Source organism: Hyperoodon ampullatus, assembly GCF_949752795.1.
Source record: "Hyperoodon ampullatus genome assembly, chromosome: 11".
Lineage (NCBI taxonomy): Eukaryota > Metazoa > Chordata > Mammalia > Artiodactyla > Ziphiidae > Hyperoodon > Hyperoodon ampullatus.
In genome coordinates this window covers 51277265-51299339 of record NC_136924.1, presented here as the reverse complement: position 1 = coordinate 51299339, position 22075 = coordinate 51277265, and the positions used below count along the sequence as shown (strand labels likewise).

The following is a 22075-nucleotide window of genomic DNA, read 5'->3' as shown; positions in this document are numbered from 1 at the left end:
ACAGCAAATGATCAAAAAAGAAACGAGACAAAAATTACTCACTTTGGGTTCTCTCTAAGCCAAATTCACCCTGTTTGTGCTGATAGCTTGAAAGGAAATGAAGCAATTGTGATCTCATTCGTTTTGTGCTTCTCGCTCTGCCAAGCTCCATTTGGTGCCCTATTGTCTCACAAGTTGCCTATTTGAGTCTTTTGAATTAAGAGTTTAGAGCAGAAGGTCCATCTGCTCTGCATGAATATTAAATTATCATAAGACTTTGTATAAGGAGAATTTACCCTTGTGTTTGTACAGTGTTTCCTCTTCCCTCTGCTCTAAGAAAGACTTGGAACATCAGGTTTTTTTCTTCAACATACCCTTGGACTTGAATAGACTGCAGTTATCGAGTTGTATAATAGGCTTAGGAACCTTTGACTGGCAGGTGCTGAATAGAGGAAGGTTTTATTTATTCTCCTTATCTTATAAAATGTGGTACTTAAGTATAATTGAACATGCCATAAGCCAGATCTTGGTACTTTGAGGTTATTGAACCTCATAAGAAAAAACAAAGCACAATCTTACAAATTACACATTGGAGATAGACATTTTACAATCAATCAGGTTCATTAAGTAAATGCACATGCTATTGTAATTCATATATGATAGATAGTATGTAACTGACAACTCCCTAGTTTCATTTTGAATATTCATGAGTGAGCAAGCTTCAGCCAGCTTTTAAGTCATATAATTTATGCAAGTAAGTTGTATTCCCTTCCAACAACCTCCAAAACTTTAAAATCAATTTGCCAGTAATATATATTATGTAGTGAAATTTGTTAATAAAAGCTGAGTAAGGAGATCAGTTGAAGGATGGCATTTTTTAAATGTGCATGCTTTGAATTATTTAAATGTGCACCTTTTAAATAATCAGTTAACTTTTGCACAAAGATGAAAGTTGGCTTAAATATTAATGTTTGTACAACCATATATATATTCAATATTTAATAGAAGTATGTCTAATTTCTTTGTTATAAATGTTTTTAGGCAATGTGATACTTTTAAGGATAATGGGATATATAAATTCTGAAGAGGGACTTTATTCTAACTCACACAATGGAATTAAAAGGAAATATACACACCCCTTTTGTAAAATCCATGTAGTTAAAATTAAAAGTTGGATTTAGTAAATAGGGCTAACAAACTGCTTGAGTTTTTTTCCTATCAGATGACTGCTTCCTCTGGTCTTTTGAAGTGATTAGCTTGGGTTGATCTAGATGTTGTGGAGCTCCAAAGCATCTACAATATTGAGTGTCCTTTGATAGGAAAACAGTGCAAATCTGTGAAAACAAAAGTTCGTTCAGAGTCTTAGAATGGAGGGCTAAGCCCGAGAAGGATACTGAAAGTTAAGCTTAATTAGCTTCAGGGTAAATCTGTCTCTGTTTAGGTGATGAGTCAACATGGGTAGTGTGAAACATTCATTTCAAAACAAGCAATCAGTTTCCATTGGCTAAATGTTTGCTGTGAATTGTAAATATTTTGAAAGTCTCAAAAAAAATTCTTTGATACTTTGTATGCATTTTCACTCATTAAAAATGTTTTCACCACTGAGTCTGAAGTTCTATCTTAAAATTTTATTTAATTGTGATGGAAGCAAGGCAGGCCCAGATTAAGACCTTTCAACATTTTAAATAGGGTGCCTTAACCCACATGTACTTACAAATAAAATGATACTAACCCATAGAACATAACATTTACATGTATGTACTGGAATTAAAATAGTTTCTTTCTAATTTTCTGTTTTAAAATTCTGTAATGGTATATAAAAATGAACTTTTCTCATACTTGTATTGCCCCTGATTTGTAACTGCTTTGAGCACCTGCTTAATGTGCCCTGAAGTGGGACATAATCTAACAGACAAGTAATTGGCTTTGAGTCTGCTTATCAGCACTCCTTTTTCAGAGTTTAATTCTGACTTGCCATTGCCCCTTATCCTTTTTGTACCTTATTTTACTCTCTGAACTTAATGGGCATGAAAATAACTTGAGCCTACATGTGCCTATATTGGGTTGAGTTTAGGTTTACAGTTACTTAAACACCTTGAAAAGTCACAAGGACATGTGAAATATTGTGGCAAAATGATCTGAACACCTGTAAGCTATTTTTCTTAATGAAACATTTAAAAAATATATGTTTTTTTTTTACTCCAAAGCTATATGCCAATTTCATGGACGAGCCTACTTTGAAGGAGAAAGAAATACAGTCTATTCCTCTTCTGGAGTATGTGTTCTCTATGAGTGCAAGGTAAGGAAGCTCTTCATGTGTGTTTCAAATTTCTTTCAGTTACATGAACACGGTAAATGTTCCTTTAAAAATCTCACCCTTGTAATACCTTTAAAACTTCTGAGGCAAAGAGAAAATTTAAGAAATTTAAGATGATAATTATAGCTCAAATATATAGAAATTCTCATTGTTTTTGCAGTCATGTAAATTAGTGGTTGTAAACTAATTTTCCCAATAAATAAAAATACCCTTTTGTCAAATTAAAGTTTTATGAAGTTGTCTTATATTTTCCAAATACAAATCAACTCCTTGTTTGCTGTTTTGAAGAAAATGTATTAGATAAAATTAGACTCAGCCTGTTCTCACTCTTGCTTTTGACTTGTGATAAATATCACTCAGTCCAATTAAAATCAGAACAAAATTTACCTCATAAAAATTAGGTGTTGGATGGAGATGAGGCTGATATTGATCTTAATTCCTTTGGGAGGAATCTTTTAAATAATTTTAAGGGGAATGTTTTATAAATGTGCTCTTGATGTATGCTCTGAAGCAAATGTGATTCACTTTAAGTCTGCTTCTTGACCTACTAATTGAAAAACTAAATATGTTTCATAACACTTTTCACATTTACCTTTTATAAACTATGATTTTATATTCCTTGACCATAATGTTATATTTCAAGCCATATTCTATCTAAAGGAAACTGTCTACATATAAAGTTTCTGCTTTACATTTGATCCTTAATTTTCTTCTTCAAATGCCTCTTGTACATGGTTTGTGGGGATGCTTTAGTATGTATAGATTATTTAGAAAATTAAGATAAGTGATTTACTCTGCTGGCAATAAACTGTGAGCATTCATATGATTAAGTGTTGGGGAAAGGAAAATCCTCAGAATTTTGCCAAGATAAGTTGAATCTGAAAAATCCAGCCGTATACCTCATGCATCTTAAGTTGGAAGACATTTGGGATAAGCAAGGCAGAGACATAAAGATGCAAAACTGTGACAGATTTGGTTTCTAAAACGTGAAAGCTCTGATTTGTTCATGTCCATTATAAGGTATTCTAGCTGCTTCTTTTGGCTTTAAATAAGCTCTCCCATGATGTAGGTTACCATCTTAAAGTTAAGGGAGCTGGGGCATAGGAACACTAACACAATTGCTGAAGCTATATTTCAACATGGATTTTTCTCTGTCAGCCTCCCTTCACCAATGCTGTTTTGAGTGGAGCAGGTCCCACTGTAGATATAAGGATTGGAAGACTTGGAGTGAGATCTAGCAACACCAAGGAAATCAGAGAAATTTTACTTCAAGGAAGGTGGAAAACTTTTATCAGCTGGTTTCTAAGTAAACTCTAACTTTGAAATATCAGCCCTAAATCTGAAAGTTGTGAGGGCATTTGAAGATTCTCCACTTTGTGTGTGTGTGTGTGTTCTTTTCATTTGATAAGTGTATTCCATAATACTGATAATTATGATCTAAAATTTACTGAGATAGTTTCCTATTTGATTTTAAAATACCTATAAAGTGATTTTATTTTAAATTCAATTTGTGAGAAGTCTGTGTATAGGCAACTCTGCAGGTGCTTAATAAATATTGGGTGAATGAATAAATGTTACCATTTATTTGCTCAAACAAAAGAAATCACTTCCTACCCTCTAATGCTGTGCTGTCCAGTAGAAATATGATGCAAGCCACATATGTGATTTTTATTTGCGCTAATTTTATGTATTCAACCCCATATATCCAAAATATTATCATTTCTAATGTAATCAATATAAAATTCTTAATGAAATATTTTACATTATTTTATCATATGAAGTCATCAGAATCTTGTAGCTAGTGGCTATGGATTCTACAGCACAGCTCTACCAGAATTTCATAAGCTTTTGTATTCTTCACTAAATTCTTGACATTAAGGACTCCCATTGTTTTTTCTCCCTTCAGGCCCCTGAGCTATTTTACATAATTGTCATCTCTCTCAGGCTTCCATTTTCTGGGCTGTCAATTCTAGTCCTTCTTTGTTCCTTTATTGTCAGTTTTGTGGCCTTGAAAATGTGTCCTGGGGGGGTCTGTGAGTTTCATAGTAACACAGAAAAACACTGTGGTCCTGAAAATAAGATTATCAGAATGGAAATTACCGTCAAACCAAAGGAAGAATAGCGTTTGACTCCACTGTATACATGTCTTCTGACACTTTCTTTCTTTTTTTTCCTGCTATTATGGTGACTTGGAGAAGGTCCTTTCCACTGATAAGCCAGGAAGAGGGAGATATTGAAATTACGATTTCTTCAATAAAAGCAGTACTTATAGAAATGATATCTAAAAAGCTAAGCTATTGAGCAGTATTAAGATGGAAGCCTTCAAGTTCCAACGGTTATTTTATTACTTATGTATTGGTAAGCATAGTATAACAGTTAATGACCCTCGCTCTTAAAGAGACTGGAGGTTGACAGTATAGAAGCAAAATGTTTGCTTCAAGGGCAGTGCTGTTACATTTATCAGAAAAGTATTCTGTTCTGTATTTTGGTTTCTCTTTGAGAAGGGTTTTATCTACTTTGGTGGCTAGAACTATAATCGTTTTACATTGATTTATTCATTCATTCAGGAAAATTTTTCGATTGCTTATTATATGCCAGAAAAAATGCAAGACATTCATGCTCAAGAGACATAAACCCTGCCCTCATTTTCCTTACAGTTTTGTGAGAGATCGCCAATGTGCCTCATCACACTCACTTGGGATAATCTATAACAGTTTAGGAAACTTTGACATGAGAATGTTTAAAAAGCCTGGGTTTTATTTATTGTTTTTTCCAAAGTGAGCTATGAATAGAACTCAAGCTGTATCTTTGACACAGTTGTCATCTGGATGTGCAAATATGTTGTAAACTAACAGAATCTTTCAGGATTACCCTGATGTTTGGAAATTGAAGGCATGGCTGCAGTGTGGCATGCTTCCATTCCCAGAGCTGCTTGTCCATTTGAAAGGCTTTCCAGTTGTCATTTAATGTCATTTTGCAAGTGAGTGTGTGACCTGTGCAGAGGTTCTCAGGGTGAAAATTTTACTTTCATGTTCAAAGAAATCTCTTGGATGCTGGATCTGGAAACTTCTGAGTTATTCCTAATTAAGAGGTTTGAAGCTTGTATTTTCTGTTGTCTGACAGGACCAGACCATGAAGCTGGTTGAGAGTTCAGGCTGTCCAGCTCTGGATTGTCCAGAGTCTCATCAGATTACCTTGTCTCATAGCTGTTGCAAAGTTTGTAAAGGTAAGGCTTTTCTGTAAAATAAAATTTATGTGCATGAGTCATTCTAAGAGGCTACTTCAACTGACAGGAAATAGAACTTTTTATAATCAAGTTATTTCCAAAGACTATCGGATTAAAATCGAGATGCTCCCATGCATTTCTGCAGGGTGTATTGTACCTGTCTCAAGCTCTGGGTTTCTATACTTCTCTCTGTGTACTTGTTCTGAGTCAGCATGGCATTGTTGAAAACATTTACACAACAGTGCTGAGTTATTTTATTGTTTCTTTTTGTTGCCGGGGGTGGGGGAGATTTCCTTTCTTTTCTCTTCAGTCTGTTTTTATAATTGTCTGAGCATAATTCCCATGTTGTTCAAATCCGTCTCTTCACAATTCCACTCTCCTTCACTGATAGGCTTCTACACTACCAAGAAGAGAGAGGCCATCAGACATACATTGCTTGTTCTGTGTTGCCTCTGTGATGATAAGCCTATGACCAATAAGTAGAAGGAACTTAGATTTTTAGTTCAGTATAAGAAAACAGTAAAACTTGAGGTATTCAGAAATGCAGTGGGCTGCCCAGGAGGCAGTGAGTTGCCCATCACTAAAGATTCTTAAACTTGGTATTTTGTTATAGATTTAAGTATTAAACTAAAGGATTAATTATATGGAATTTTTATGTTCCCTACCAATCATGAAATTATATGTGCCTTCTTGTGTTATCCTGAAATCATGTGTTTGTGAATCTGTCTCCTTCATTGGATTTTGCACCTTGAGGGCAGGGCTGGGTCTTTATATTCATCTCTATATTCTTTTTTTTTTTTTTTTTTTGCATTACACGGGCCTCTCACTGTTGTGGCCTCTCCCGTTGCGGAGCACGGGCTCTGGACGCGCAGGCTCAGCGGCCATGGCTCACGGGCCCAGCCGCTCTGCGGCATGTGGGATCCTCCCGGACCGGGGCACAAACCCGTGTCCCCTGCATCGGCAGGCGGACTCGCAACCACTGCGCCACCAGGGAAGCCCCATCTCTATATTCTTACTACCTAGTATGACACCTGGGATGTAGTTGAGACTCATAACTTATGTAGTTGGTACTGTATAACAGTGCCTTAAATGAGCTACTAGCACTTGTTTTAATAATAGCCTTTATTGGTGCAAAATAAAACTTAAATGGAAAAAGGTAAGAAAAATAAACTTTATAAAACATATACTATTTTGTTTCCTTTTAATCTCATCTATTAAAAAGGAAACATAAGATCCCTCTCTCCCATTTTTAGGAGGGTGGTACAGTTTTTTCATTTTCTTTTTAGCTACTTCTTCCATCCATTCAATTAAGATGGCCTGATTGCATCCATTTCTTTTTAAAGAGCCTTAATACATTACCAAAAGCAACTTAAGAATGGAAAAGCTAGCTACAAAACTGGTTACATTTAAATTGTCTATAGTTTTAAAAATTAATATGTTTACACAGCCCACTCAAAATATCAATACAATGACAAAATATACTGTGACCTACACCCCCTCCACCTGAGATCCTGATATCATTGATATATGACCAGTCAGAGCCAGAACCAAACTCAGGTTTGGCTTCTTATTGCTCAAAAGTCAATGTTCTAGAGACAAGGATTGGTGGAAAAAGAAAGATGTATTATTCAGGAAGCCGGCAACCTGGGAAGATGGACTAGTGTCCACAAAACCATCTCCGAGTTGCCAGTTAGGAGACAAGAATTTGTAAAGGAAAAGTTCAGAGGTGTGCAGTAGGAGGCTATGTATGGAGCAGCACAGTCTGCTTCAATAATTACCTTGAAATTGATGGTGCAGTGGTCTGGTCCGAGTCACCTTGATTGTGTAGGGAGAGCAGTTCATCTGTAGCTGCAGGCTTGAAATGTCCTGTAGTTCCTGGAATTTCTCAAGCATGCAGAAGGTTATTCTTTAAGCATTTAATCATATTATAGCTTATTCAGGCCTAGGTCATAGGTTTTTCTCAAAATGGAACTGGGGCTTCCAATATGGAGTTGCCTTCGCTAAGGCAGAAGCTCAAATCCCCTTTCCTAATTCCTGAATAAGTGTTTCAGAGCCAGATTTCAGATATATGGGATGGAGCCTTGGTATCACCTTAAAAAACACTCTTCAATAAATTATTTTACTCAGCCTGGATTGAGAACCTCTGGTTTAGAACTGCAACTGAAATTGGACAAGTTGGCCTTTCTTGAAACATTTAGCACCATTTAAAATAAAGGTTACTTCCATTTCTGACTTCAAATAAATAGAATAAACAAATGAGTCCTCCTGGTATTCTCTGACTTTTAAACTAAAAAAGTCAAGTTTTGAAGGATTAAATTTTGAGTCAACTCCTACACACATATTGTGACAAATTCATCTGTAGTAAGGTTGGCTCCAGTTTCCAGGCCTGTCTGCCTAGTGCTAAAGATGCCATGTTCACATCTGAAAAACTAAGTTGTTCAACAACAGTTAGTAAATATTCCCTGAGGGCAGAGCATGAGATTAAATTGTTGACCTTTCCACTGGAGGCTCGGCCAGTGGTTGGAAACCAAGCTGTGCACCGAAATAAGGCTCCAAATTTCTAGGCACCAAGTCAAATCCGCCAGGGCTGTTTTCTAGGTACCCTGCTGTCTTCCGTTGTAGCAGCTCAGGAACAGTGTAGCAGGAATGTTCTTTTCACTTTTCTCATATTTGAGAGCTCTTTCAAGGAAGCTTATGACAAATTACAATACGACAGAGACTTCATGATACAGTGAGGACTCTGACTTAGAAAGGTGCAGAAATAACATGAAACTATATGTTTTCGTATCTCAGCCCTTCCCATTCTTCTTCTCCTCCCTTGGCCACCCCTTTCTCTGCTTACAGACCACAAGTCCTATTCACTGTATGCCCAACTTTAATTTAGCATTGACTTTGTCGTGCCTTACAGTTAGAAGTGATAGAGGCACCGTGTGCATATGGCTGAGTGGGTTTGTTTGCACCCAACTTCTGGACAATTCATAGTTTCCCACATCATTCAATTACATCTTCATGATTCTTGTTATCTGTGTACCACAAATAACATTATTTAGTTAATGTTTTAATGTCTACTGTTAGTCAACTCATTTTGTGAAAATTTAGTTTTATTCCTAAGCAGTAGTATCCATGAAATAATGGGATTATTTGTTAGATTCATGTATTTTTTATCACATTTAAATAATTCCATTGCTATCAGTACTGTTTTTTTTAATGTTCATCCATGCACGTGAACTACCTTTTGGGAAAAATCAGAATTATCCATCATCTTGCAGACGATACTGATATCAGTTAGTATTATTTCAGGTACAAGTGATAGAACACCCAATCCAACTGACTTAAGCAAACAGTGGAATACACGGCCCCAGTTAGTGGCTTGACTCAGTTCTCAAATCTCGCCCCTTTGCTTAGATGCATCTTTCTGTTTGTCTCCTCTGAGGTGGCCTTATTTTCAGACTCTGTGTGTTCCCTGACATTCTTATGCTCATGCTATTATGATACTCAAGTAGGTGGAAGAGAAAGTTCAATATCCTCATGAGTTGAACAAAGGTCCCAGAATTGAGTTTCAATTATCTGCATTAACCTGAACTGCATCATTTGCTCAGACCTGAAGAAATTACTATGTCCAAGCCAGTGGGATGCATTGATTGGTGTGGCCTTAACCAGTGGTCAGTGTAGTCCATTTTCCTGTAAGCACCTAGGCTAACAGTAGAGGTGAAGAGTTCATCCCAGGTATGACTAGGTTTTTGTTTTGTTCTGTTTTTTTCCACAAAAAGGAGGAATAGACACCTGTAAGGCAAAACCAACAAATATTCACCTCAAAACTATTGCATTCTCTTTCTCCTGGTTATTATGAATAACATTTATTTATATTGTTCTTATGCATAATCTTTTGTATCCGACCCTTCCTTACCCTTTTGTATCCTCAGTCATAGAGAAATGCTTAATATTATAGAAAGATCTAGTACACTTAATGAAAGAATCTCATGTAAATTTGGAAAGCTTAAAAGGAATAGAAAACTTGGTATCCTTGAGGTTAAAACCCAAAGGAGGAAATTAAAGAAAGACCTGATTGTATTAGGTCATTAATCTATCCATTTATAGCAAATATTTGAATTTTCTCCTATGATAGGTATCTCAACACATTTGGTTTATGGCTTGTTAGTAATACTCTAACTGCTTTAATTATTAAAAAATGCTATACTGTTGCATTTTTACATAGATGATCTCATTTGAACCTTTTGCAAGGTAGATATTATCCTAATTTTACAGGTGAGAAAAGCTGAAGGTTTAGAAAGGTTAATTAACTTACACAGCTAGTAATTTACACAGCCAGTAAGTGGTAGAGATCAGATGTAAATCCAGGTCTTTCAACTCCAAAAACCAAGCACAGATGAGTAGGAATGTGGCTATAATGGTGGTAGGACTATGGTTTATTGCCAACCCATACTCTGATTTTTTTTGAAGTTCTTCCCTATAGATTGGAAACAAGCCCCTTTAACTGAGTCTGAATTTTCTAACCATCAGTAGTTAACATTTTAACCTTGGCATTTTTGAATCTAAGCAGTAAAACAACCAATAGATTCAATCAACTTATTTGTTGAGAGACTAAGTCAAAATAGCTATCTGACATTGTTTAGAGTAAATTAGTATTTGACAAAATTTTCAGTTTTCAAGTCTCCAGGTTAACTTAAAAATCTCATCTGATGAAAAGTGAAGTACTCCCTAACTGAACCTAAAACAATGAAAAGTAGAATCATACTGTTATCTTATAGTTAGAAAATTATTGCAGCAATTAAACACTGCATGGTGAGCGTGTGCATGATATTTGATGCTGAGATGAGGGGGTCTTACCATTATTTATACAGACGGGAAATGGATTGTAATAGAGGAGGCTTATGGCATAGACATAATGATGCTTATGGCATCAAAATGAAGTGTTGAAAGATAGTTTTGAAAAATATAAACTTATGAAAGAAAAGTAAAATTGCGTCAGGAACAGTTCCTGTTCTTAGTCACTGTTCTCTAAAAGTTGTTTGAAGCATTACAGGTAAACTTCTGCAGATTTAGCGTTGTGTTAAAACATGGTCTCTTAATTCTCTGTGTATCTTAAGGAGTGGGCCAGGTTTTTTTTAGTAACATTGTTTTAATTTAGAATAAATGTAAAGTGATTTTTTTGAACATTTTCATTTTAGGTTGATGATGTGCTGAGCTATTGGTATAGAGAATGAGGATGACTTTTTAGCTGAAATTATGCCTCGTCAGGCATTGTAAAAAGACACTGGAATACATTTTAAGAAATATGGTCTCAATTTAGCTACTTAAAGAAAGAAATAAAAAGACCCAAGGAGAAAACATTTTTAACTTTTCCTTTCCTTAAGAGTGAACCTTTTACTTCTAAATTTTCAGCCTTAATCATGAGAATTTAGATTGTGAAGAATCTTGTCAAGAAAAGTTGTCAAGTGATTTCAGTGCTGTTATTGACTATATATTTTTCCAATCTTCATACACTCTGTTCTATTTTATTTTATTTCTGTAGAAATCACTAATTCTTTTGATTTTTCCTATCCTTTTTAAATGCATCACTGTATTTTGAGAGCCTTACCCTTCCTAAGGCTTATTAAATTGTACAAACACTATTTTACTATACATTGTAGTTGCATTTCATGGGAGATTTGTTTTAACTCTGGGTCAATATTCAACATAGTCATTATGGGCACAAACCAATTGGAATGGACATCAACCATTGTGCTGAACCAGAGTATACCTTTTGGCTGTGGTATAGCTTAGTTCCCCCTTTCACTGAATCACAGCACTGTATGGTAATTTGATAACGAATAAGATGAGTGTAGAACTTACATCTTCATGATTTGCTCAAGTAAAAGTCTTTTCTAGCATGTAAGCAGATGAGTTTATTCTGAGCTACATGAAATGTATTCTTCTGGACCTCTTTTCTTTTATACATGGTGAAAAAGTAATTCATTAGATAATGTAAAACTAGACAGAAAATTTATGCATCAAGCAATTTGAAAATTGTTTGAATGATGTATAATCATATAATTTCCATTAAATGTGGATTCCAGTGTTCCAGCTTTTTATTTCAGCATCTTAGATGATCTTTGAACAGGGATTCACACAGGAAAAAGAGATTTGAGAAATTACACATGATTGGTGTCACTGTTTATGAAATGTTCCATTTTTCTTTCCTCTACATAAAGACTCTGGAATCTGTGAAATCTTTATAATTCATAAAAACTTTATTTTTCTTTTGAGTGGACATACTTTGTCTTGAAGATTTCCTGAGAAAATTAGATTAAAGTGATGTGATTTTTTTTTACACGTTTAGAGTTTTGTGGGGTTTTTTAAGGATGCCAAGTTGTCTGTTTCATTTCTTAAATACATAATGTGCACATCTCATCTGGCTTGGTCTGTATTACTCATAGTTATTGACAGTGTTCAATCACTAATTCTCAGATCACTTTCCTTCCTCACTGTGTTGTCTTCTATATTGTAAATCTTCATTTTGTACTCCAAGAATCTTTCTTTGTTTCCAATATTTGGAGGACTGTAATTGGAATATTAGGGACGGGAGATAGCATTTATAAATTCAGAAATAGAGGAGACTTCAAGAAGGAATTAATTGAGTTAAACACACTCAAAAACTTTTTAGTACACATAGCATATGGTCCTATAAACATTGGATGAAGATATCAACTTAATCGTTTGGAGAAATATAGCTTCTAAATCAAAGAAAGAATTTAAGGAGACAAAGTTTATTTGCTTTGTTATGCTTTTATTTACCCTAATAAGTTTCTTTTTTCTTGTAGGTTATGACTTTTGTTCTGAAAGGCATAACTGCATGGAGAATTCTGTCTGCAGAAATCTGAATGACAGGGCCGTTTGTAGCTGTCGAGATGGTTTTAGGGCTCTTCGAGAGGACAATGCCTACTGTGAAGGTAATCCTTGTAATGATGTGTAGCTTGGCTGTATAAATTTCCTAGGATTACTGCATGCAAAATTTATTAATTTCCCAGGTCGTCAAGTTGATGGGCCCATTAAAAGCAGTGAATTTAATCTGAAGCATATTAATCAGCTAAAAATAATTATCTTTCAAATTAAAGTTTTTCAGCTATCTGCTACATGTCAGACTAACCAGTTAATATGGCTGGGTTTCTTGAATTAGGACAATGCTTCCACTGTGAAATTGCCTTCTTTTTTTCATAATTAGATATTCAGGTAGTTCATACATTGACATGATTACTGTGGCTTGCAGTTATAATTGTAGTCAAATTTTTTCCGACAGTGTTGTATAACAAAGACAGTCAATTAACAGGAACATAAAGTGCCCAGCACCATTTTTGTTTTCTACTGTCTGTAATCTCAGTGGTTTTATTCATGCTCTGTGGTATTTAGTAAATAGCTCCAGTGGAGAAAATAATTTCCTAATTATTTTAAAAATCTTAACTAATATCCCAGGTAGTTTATTGTCTCATTGAAACAGTCCAAATACAGTGATGAGGCCCCTGGCATTCACAAATTCTGTGGCTTTGACTGTTCGGGAAGACCCTAGAAGTCCATGAGATGTAGTAATTTATAATTTCCCCAAGGCACACATTTGAATCATTCTCATTAATTGTGTGACTAGCTAGTGGGTCTTTCAAGTAAGAACACTGATATGGTGGTATTTGGGCACTTGGACAGTTTTGGACTTACCCTTTCCAGATGTCAAGAATGTACCATCAGTCCTTAGAGATTGTGTTTAGCTACATAATGATTTACTGGCCCTTGGGAAACCAATTTCTTTTGTTTCCCTCAGGTTTCAATAGATTTTCTCTGCCTTAAAAATTGGTATTCACTTTTTAAATTGACCTTTTTTTCCCTCAGCATATTCCTTTAAATGCTTCTGATGCAGTCCTAAAGAGACCATTCTATTTTTGCCAAAAGAAAGACATATAGCTTCCCTTCCCCATTCATAAGTAGATTTAAAATTCCTCATTTTGAAAGGTTTTATATTAGAAATGAATTTAAAGTAACTTAAATTTAAAGTAAAATAATGTATTTTTCATTAATATTTGGGATCTCTAATATGTAATAAGTTCCACTGATACTGTTAATGTGTGTAACATGAAATCACATGATATAAATTCATACAATACCTCTTTTTGAATCTTAATCTTATGATAATTATTCATATTTTGAGCTGCTTCTTTTTGTTGTTGTTAAGTATATTCACTCTTGTAATAAATATTTAGTGAGCACCTACTGTGTACCAAGCACTTTTCTAGGCACTGGGTAGTAAATGGTGAATAAGACTGATAAGGTTCCAGTGCTCAGGAGCTAATATTCAAGGGAGAAGACAGAGAATAAGTGGGTAACTTCGAGTAGAGAAGGCAATTTAAGGTAGTAATAAATAGGAGGAAGAAAGTTAAGCAGGATGATGTGATAGAAATTGATTGGGGATTAATTTAGATGAGACGGTCAAGGAAAGCCTCTGGGCTTGGGGTTTCGAAGGGGATTGACAGTTGAATTGAGACTTGATGATAAGGAAGTAACATGGAAAGATCTGCAACAGAACATTCCAACTAGAAGGAATAGCAAGTAGATAGACCCTTAGTGGTAACTAGCTTGGATGTTCTAAAAACAGAAAGAAGGATAATGTGATGGAGCAGATGAGTCAGTTAAGATGCAATTGGAGAATTAGGTAGGGGCAGGTAATGTAGGGAGACTGTAAGTATTTTAGATTCATCTAGTAGGGGAGTGATATGTACAGACTTGTATCAAAAAAGGTAGCTCTGGCTGCAAGGTGTTAGATGAACTCTGGGGTTGGATGTGGTCAGAAGAACAGAAGTGTAAACAGGAAGATCAGTTGGAAGGCTATTGCAGAAGCCTAAGCAAAGCTGTTGATGGCCTGAATTAAGAGAGTGGTAAGAGAGAGAAAGAGAAGGAGGATATTTACATATGTTTTGGAAGTAGAGCCAACAATGCTTGCAGATAATTTACTGTAGAGGAGAATTAAAGAGTGATAAATGGGAGTAAGGGTTTTGATTTTGAGCAGCACATGGATGATGTTGCCATTTATTGAGACAGGAAAGAGTTCAAGGCAAGAGGCCAGAAATATAGATTATTTATCAACACAATCTGTTGAAAATTGATTTAATTGTAAAGACTAGATCTCTGTTTTTATCTACACATTTATCTGTAGTGCAAATTGGCAGCTGCTTTCTATTCTGAATGGATCATACTGGAAAATGGTTTTTAAATTTCCTCATGTTATTTATTTTTCATTTAAGGAAGTAATCTTCAAAAGTTAAGATAATGGAAAAACTTGTTGGTTTATTATAGGGATCTTGAATTTTTTATACATGAGTACTTCTAGTGTATCTTTTGTTATTCATGTTAACAGATTCTGCAGTATTCTGATCAAATTTGATTTTCTTTTTCATTTTGTTTTATTGTTGCTAAGAATTTTTTATTGAAATGTAATTGACTTACATACTATATTAGTTTCAGATGTACAACATAGTAATTTGATATTTGGATACATTACAAAATGATCAGCATGATAAGTCTAGTTACCATCTGTCACAATATAAAGTTATTACAATATTATTGACTATATTACCTATGCTTTATGTTACATCCCAAGACTTATTTATTTTATAACTTGAGGTTTGTACCTCTAAATATCCCTCACCTATTTCACTAATCCACCAACCCCCTTCCCCTATGGCACCCACCAGTTTGTTCTCTGTTTATATGAGTCTGTTTCTCTTTCATTATATTTGTTCATTTGTTTTGTTTTTTAGATTTGACATATAAGTGAAATCATATGGCATTTCTGTTTCTTTGTCTGACTTGTTTCAATTAGCAAAGTACCCTCTTGGTCCATCCATGTTCTCACAAACGCAAGATTTCATTCTTTTTATGTCAGAGTAATATTCCATTGTATATATATACCACATCTTATATATCCTTTCATCTATTGATGGGCCCTTAGGGTGCTTTCATATCTCAGCTATTTTGAATAATACTGCAATGAACATAGGGGTGCATATATCTTTTTGAATTAGTGTTTTTGTTTTCTTTAGAAAAATACCCAGAAGTGGAATTGATGGATCTTATGGTAGTTCTATTTTTAATTTTTTGAGGAGCCTCCATACTGTCATCCATAATGACTATATCAATTTAGATTCCCACCAACAGTGCACAAGCATTCCCTTTTATCCACACCCTTGCCAATACTTGTTATATGTTGTCTTTTTGATGATAGCCATTCTAACAGGTGTGAGGTGATATTTCATTTTAGTTTTGATTTGCATTTCCCTGATGACTAGTGATGTTGAGCATCTTTTCTTGTGCGTCTTGGTCATATGTATGTCTTCTTTAGAAAAATGTCTATTCAGACCCTTTGCCCATTTTTTAATCAGGTTGTTAGTTTTCTTGATGTCGTTATAAGTTCTTCGTATATTTTGGATATTAACCTCTCATTAGATATATCATTTGAAAATATCTTCTCCCATAAGTAGGCTGCCTTTTGTTTTGTTGATAGTTTCCTTTGCTCTGCAAAAGCTTTTTAGTTTGATGCAGTCCCATTTGTATGTTTTTGCTTTTCTTTCTCTTGCCTAAGAAGACAGATCCAAAAAATTATTTCAAACACTGATGTCAAAGAGTGTACAGCCTATGTTTTCTTCTAGGAGTTTTATGATTTCACGCATTACATTTAAATCTTTATTCCATTTTGAGTTTATTTTTATATGGTGTGAGAAAGTAGTCAGTTTGATTCTTTTGCATGTAGCTGTCCAATTTTCCCAACACCACGTATTGAAGAGGCTATCCTTCCCCTTTGTATATTCTTGCCTCCCTTTTCATAGATTAATTGACCACATAAGTTTGGTTTTAATTCTGGTCTTTCTCTTTTTTTTTTTTAACATCTTTATTGGAGTAAAATTGCTTTACAATGGTGTGTTAGTTTCTGCTTTATAACAAAGTGAATCAGTTATACATATACATATGTCCCCATATCTCTTCCCTCTTGCATCTCTCTCCCTCCCACCCTCCCTATCCCACCCCTCTAGGTGGTCACAAAGCACCGAACTGATCTCCCTGTGCTATGCAGCTGCTTCGCACTAGCTATTTATTTTACGTTTGGTGTGTATATATGTCCGTGCCACTCTCTCACTTTGTCCCTTACCCTTCCCCCTCCCCATATCCTCAAGTCCATTCTCTAGTAGGTCTGTGTCTTTATACCTGTCTTGCCCCTAGGTTCTTCATGACCTTTTTTGTTTTTTTACATTCCATATATATGTGTAAGCATGCGATATTTGTTTTTCTCTTTCTGACTTACTTCACTCTGTATGACACACTCTGAGTCCATCCACCTCACTACAAATAACTCAATTTTGTTTCCTTTTATGTCTGAGTAATATTCCATTGTATATATGTGCCACATGTTTACCCATTTATCTGTTGATGGACACTTAGGTTGCTTCCATGTCCTGGCTATTGTAAATAGAGCTGCAATGAACATTGTCATACATGACTGTTTTTGAATTATGGTTTTCTCTGGGTATATGCCCAGTAGTGGGATTGTTCGGTTGTATGGTAGTTCTATTTTTAGTTTTTTTTTTTTTTTTTTTTTTTTTTTTTTTGTTGCTGTACGTGGGCCTCTCACTGTTGTGGCGTCTCCCGTTGCGGAGCACAGGCTCCGGACGCGCAGGCTCAGCGGCCATGGCTTACGGGCCCAGCCGCTCCGCGGCATGTGGGATCTTCCCAGACCGGGGCACGAACGCACGTCCCCTGCATCGGCAGGCGGACTCTCAACCACTGCGCCACCAGGGAAGCCCTATTTTTAGTTTTTTATGGAACCTCCATATTGTTCTTCATACTGGCTGTATCAATTTACATTCCCTCCAATAGTGCAAGAGGGTTCCTTTTTCTCCACACCCTCTCCAGCATTTATTGTTTGTGGATTTTTTGATGATAGCCATTCTGACCGCTGTGAGATGATATCTCATTGTAGTTTTGATTTGCATTTCTCTAGTGATTAATGATGTTGAGCATTCTTCCCTGTGTTTGTTGGCAATCTGTATATCTTCTTTGGAGAAATGTCTATTTAGGTGTTCTGCCCATTTTTGGATTGGGTTGTTTGTTTTTTTGGTATTGAGCTGCATGAGCTGCTTGTAAATTTTGGAGATTAATCCTTTGTCAGTTGCTTCATTTGCAAATATTTGCTCCCATTCTGAGGGTTGTCTTTTCATCTTGTTTATGGTTTCCTTTGCTGTGCAAAAGCTTTGAAGTTTCATTAGATCCCATTTGTATATTTTTGTTTTTATTTCCATTTCTCTAGGAGGTGTGTCAAAAAGGATCTTGCTGTGATTTATGTCATAGAGTGTTCTGCCCATGTTTTCCTCTAAGAGTTTGATAGTGTCTGGCCTTACATTTAGGTCTTTAATCCATTTTGAGTTCATTATTGTGTATGGTGTTAGGGAGTGTTCTAATTTCATTCTTTTCCATGTAGCTGTCCAGTTTTCCCAGCACCACTTATTGAAGAGGTTGTCTTTTCTCCACTGTATATTCTTGCCTCCTTTATCAAAGATAATGTGACCATATGTGCGTGGGTCATTTCTGGGCTTTCTATCTTGTTCCACTGATCTATATTTCTATTTTTGTGCCACTACCATACTGTCTTGATTACTGTCACTTTGTAGTATAGTCTGAAGTCAGGGAGCCTGATTCCTCCAGCTCCATTTTTCTTTCTCAAGATTGCTTTGACTATTCATGGTCTTTTATGTTTCCATACAAATTGTGAAATTTTTGTTCTAGTTCTGTGAAAAATGCCAGTGGTAGTTTGATAGGGATTGCATTGAATCTGTAGATTGCTTTGGGTAGCAGAGTCATTTTCACAATGTTGATTCTTCCAATCCAAGACATGGTATACCTCTCCATCTATTTGTATCATCTTTAATTTCTTTCATCAGTGTCTTATAATTTTCTGCACACTGGTCTTCTGTGTCCTTAGGTAGGTTTATTCCTAGATATTTTATTCTTTTTGTTGCAATGGTAAATGGGAGTGTTTTCTTAATTTCTCTTTCAGGTTTTTCATCATTAGTGTATAGGAATGCTGGAGATTTCTGTTCATTAATTTTGTATCCTGCTACTTTACCAAATTCATTGATTAGCTCTAGTCATTTTTTGGTAGCATCTTTAGGATTCTCTATGTATAGTATCATGTCATCTTCAAACTGACATCTTTACTGCTTCTTTTCTGATTTGGATTCCTGTTATTTCTTTGTCTTCTCTGATTGCTATGGCTAAAACTTCCAAAACTATGTTGAATAATAGTGGTGAGAGTGGGCAACCTTGTCTTGTTCCTGATGTTAGTGGAAATGGTTTCAGTTTTTCACCATTTAGGATGATGTTGGCTGTGGGTTTGTCATATATGGCCTTTATTATGTTGAGGAAAGTTCCTTCTATGCCTACTTTCTGGAGGATTTTTATCATAAATGGGTGCTGAATTTTCTTGAGAGCTTTCTCTGCATCACTTGAGATGATCATATGGTTTTTCTCCTTCAAATTGTTAATATGGTGTATCACGTTGGTTGATTTGTGTATACTGAAGAATCCTTGCATTCCTGAGACAAAACCTACTTGATCATGGTGTATGATCCTTTTAATGTGCCTTTGGATTCTGTTTGCTAGTATTTTGTTGAGGAGTTTTGCATCTATGCTCATCAGTGATATTGGCCTGTAGTTTTCTTTCTTTGTGAAATCTTTGTCTGGTTTTGGTATCAGGATGATGGCGGCCTTGTAGAATGAGTTTGGGAGTGTTCCTCCCTCTGCTATATTTTGGAAGAGTTTGAGAAGGATAGGTGTTAGCTCTTCTCTAAATGTTTGATAGAATCCACCTGTGAAGCCATCTGGTCCTGGGCTTTTGTTTGTTGGAAGATTTTTAATCACAGTTTCAATTTCAGTGTTTGTGATTGTTCTGTTCATATTTTCTCTTTCTTCCTGTTTCAGTCTTGGAAGCTTGTGTATTACTAAGAATTTGTCCATTTCTTCCATATTTTCCATTTTATTGTCATGTAGTAATCTCTCATGCTCCTTTAATTTCTGCAGTGTCAGTTATTACTTCTCCTTTTCCATTTCTAATTCTATTGATATGAATCTTCTCCCTTTTTTTCTTGATGAGTCTGGCTAATGGTTAATCGATTTTGTTTATCTTCTCAAAGAACCAGCTTTTAGTTTTATTTATCTTTGCTCTCATTTCCTTCATTTCTTTTTCATTTATTTCTGCTCAGATCTTTATGATTTCTTTCCTTCTGTTAACTTTGGAGTTTTTTGTTCTTATTTCTCTAATTGCTTTAGGTGTAAGTTTAGGTGGTTTATTTGAGATGTTTCTTGTTTCTTAACGTAGGATTGTATTGCTGTAAACTTCCCTCTTGTAACTGTTTTTGCTGCATCCCATAGGTGTTGGGTCATTGTGTTTTCATTGTGATTTGTTTCTAGGTAGTTTTTGATTTCCTCTTTGATTTCTTCAGTGATCTCTTGGTTATTAAGTAGTGTATTGTTTAGCCTCCATGTGTTTGTATTTTTTACACATTTTTTCCTGTAATTGATATCTGGTCTCATAGCATTGTGGTCTTTACAGATACTTGATGCGATTTCAATTTTTGTAAATTTACTGAGGCTTGATTTGTGACCCAAGATATGACCTATCCTGCAGAATGTTCCATGAGCACTTGAGAAGAATGTGTATTCTGTTGCTTTTGGATGGAATGTCCTATGTATATCAGTTAAGTCCATCTTGTTTAATGTATCATTTAAAGCTTGTGTTTCCTTATTTATTTTCATTTTGTATGATCTGTCCATTGGTGAAAGTGTGATGTTAACGTCCCCTATTATTATTGTGTTACTGTTGATTTACCCTTTTATGGCTGTTAAAATTTGCCTTATGTTTTGAGGTACTCCTGTGTTGGGTGCATAAATATTTACAATTCTTATATCTTCTTCTTGGATTGATACCCCATAATCATTATGTAGTGTCCTTCTTTGTTTCTTGTAACATTCTTTATTTTAAAGTTTATTTTGTCTGATATGAGAATTGCGACTCCAGCTTTCTTTTGATTTCCATTTGCATGGAATATCTTTTTCTATCCCCTCACTTTTAGTCTGTATATGTCCCTAGGTCTGAAGTGGGTCTCTTGTAGACAGCATATACACAGGTCTTGTTTTTGTAGTCATTCAGCCAGTCTGTGTCTTTTGCTTTGAACATTTAATCCATTTACATTTAAGGTAATTATCGATATGTATGTTCCTATTATCATTTTCTTAATTTTATTGGGTTTGTTATTGTAGGTCTTTTCCTTCTCTTGTGTTTCCTGCCTCGAGAAGTTCCTTTAGCATTTGTTGTAGAGCTGGTTTGGTGGTGCTGAATTCTCTTAGCTTTTGCTTGTCTGTAAAGATTTTAATTTCTCCATCAAATCTGAATGAGATCCTTGCTCTGTAGAGTAATCTTGGTTGTAGGTTTTTCTCCTTCATCACTTTAAATAGGTCCTACCACTCCCTTCTGACTTGCAGAGTTCCTGCTGAAAGATCAGCTGTTAACCTTATGGGGATTCCCTTGTGTGTCATCTGTTTTTTTTCTGTTGCTGCTTTTAATATTTTTTCTTGGTATTTAATTTTTGATAGTTTGATTAATATGTGTCTTGGTGTGTTTCTCCTTGGATTTATCCTGTATGGGCCTGTCTGTGCTTCCTGGACTTGATTAACTATTTCCTTTCCCATATTAGGGAAGTTTTCAACTATAATCTCCTCAAATATTTTCTCAGTCCCTTTCCTTTTCTCTTCTTCTTCTGGGACCCCTATAATTTGAATGTTGGTGCGTTTAATGTTGTCCCAGTGGTCTCTGAGACTGTCTTCAGTTCTTTTCATTCTTTTTTCTTTATTCTACTCTGCAGTAGTTATTTCCAGTATTTTATCTTCCAGGTCACTTATCCGTTCTTCTGCCTCAGTTATTCTGCTATTGATCCCTTCTAGAGAATTTTTAATTTCATTTATTCTGTTCTTTAGTACTGTTTGTTTGCTCTTTAGTTCTTCTAGGTCCTTGTTAAATGTTTCTTGTATTTTCTCCATTCTCTTTCCAAGATTTTGGATCATCTTTACTATCATTAGTATGATCTCCTTTTCAGGTAGACTGCCTATTTCCTCTTCATTTGTTAGGTCTGGTGGGTTTTTGCCTTGCTCCTTCATCTGCTGTGTGTTTCTCTATGTTCTCAGTTTGCTTATGTTACTGTGTTTGTGGTCTCCTTTTCTCAGGCTGCAGGTTCCTAGTTCCTATTGTTTTTGTTGTCTGCCCCCAGTGGCTAAGGTTGGTTCAGTGGGTTGTGTAGGCTTCCTGGTGGAGGGGACTGGTGCCTGTGTTCTGGTGGATGAGGCTGGATCTTGTCTTTCTGGTGGGCAGGTCCACGTCTGGTGGTGTGTTTTGGGGTGTCTCTGGCCTTATTAAGATTTTAGGCAGCCTCTCTGCTAATGGATGGGGCTGTGTTCCTGTCTTGCTAGTT

The 22075-nt window shown here is 35.5% G+C and overlaps 1 protein-coding gene across 1 annotated transcript in view; it reads left to right on the top strand.

The window, feature by feature from the left end:
* Positions 1–22075, top strand: part of NELL2 (neural EGFL like 2) — a gene marked incomplete at its 3' end in the record, with an annotated part of 372583 nt that overhangs the window by 141772 nt on the left and 208736 nt on the right. The window contains exons 11-13 of the mRNA XM_079715910.1: positions 2187–2278; positions 5420–5522; positions 12344–12472. Coding sequence (XP_079572036.1) covers positions 2187–2278; positions 5420–5522; positions 12344–12472 — 324 coding nt within the window. The remainder of the gene's footprint in view (positions 1–2186; positions 2279–5419; positions 5523–12343; positions 12473–22075) is intronic.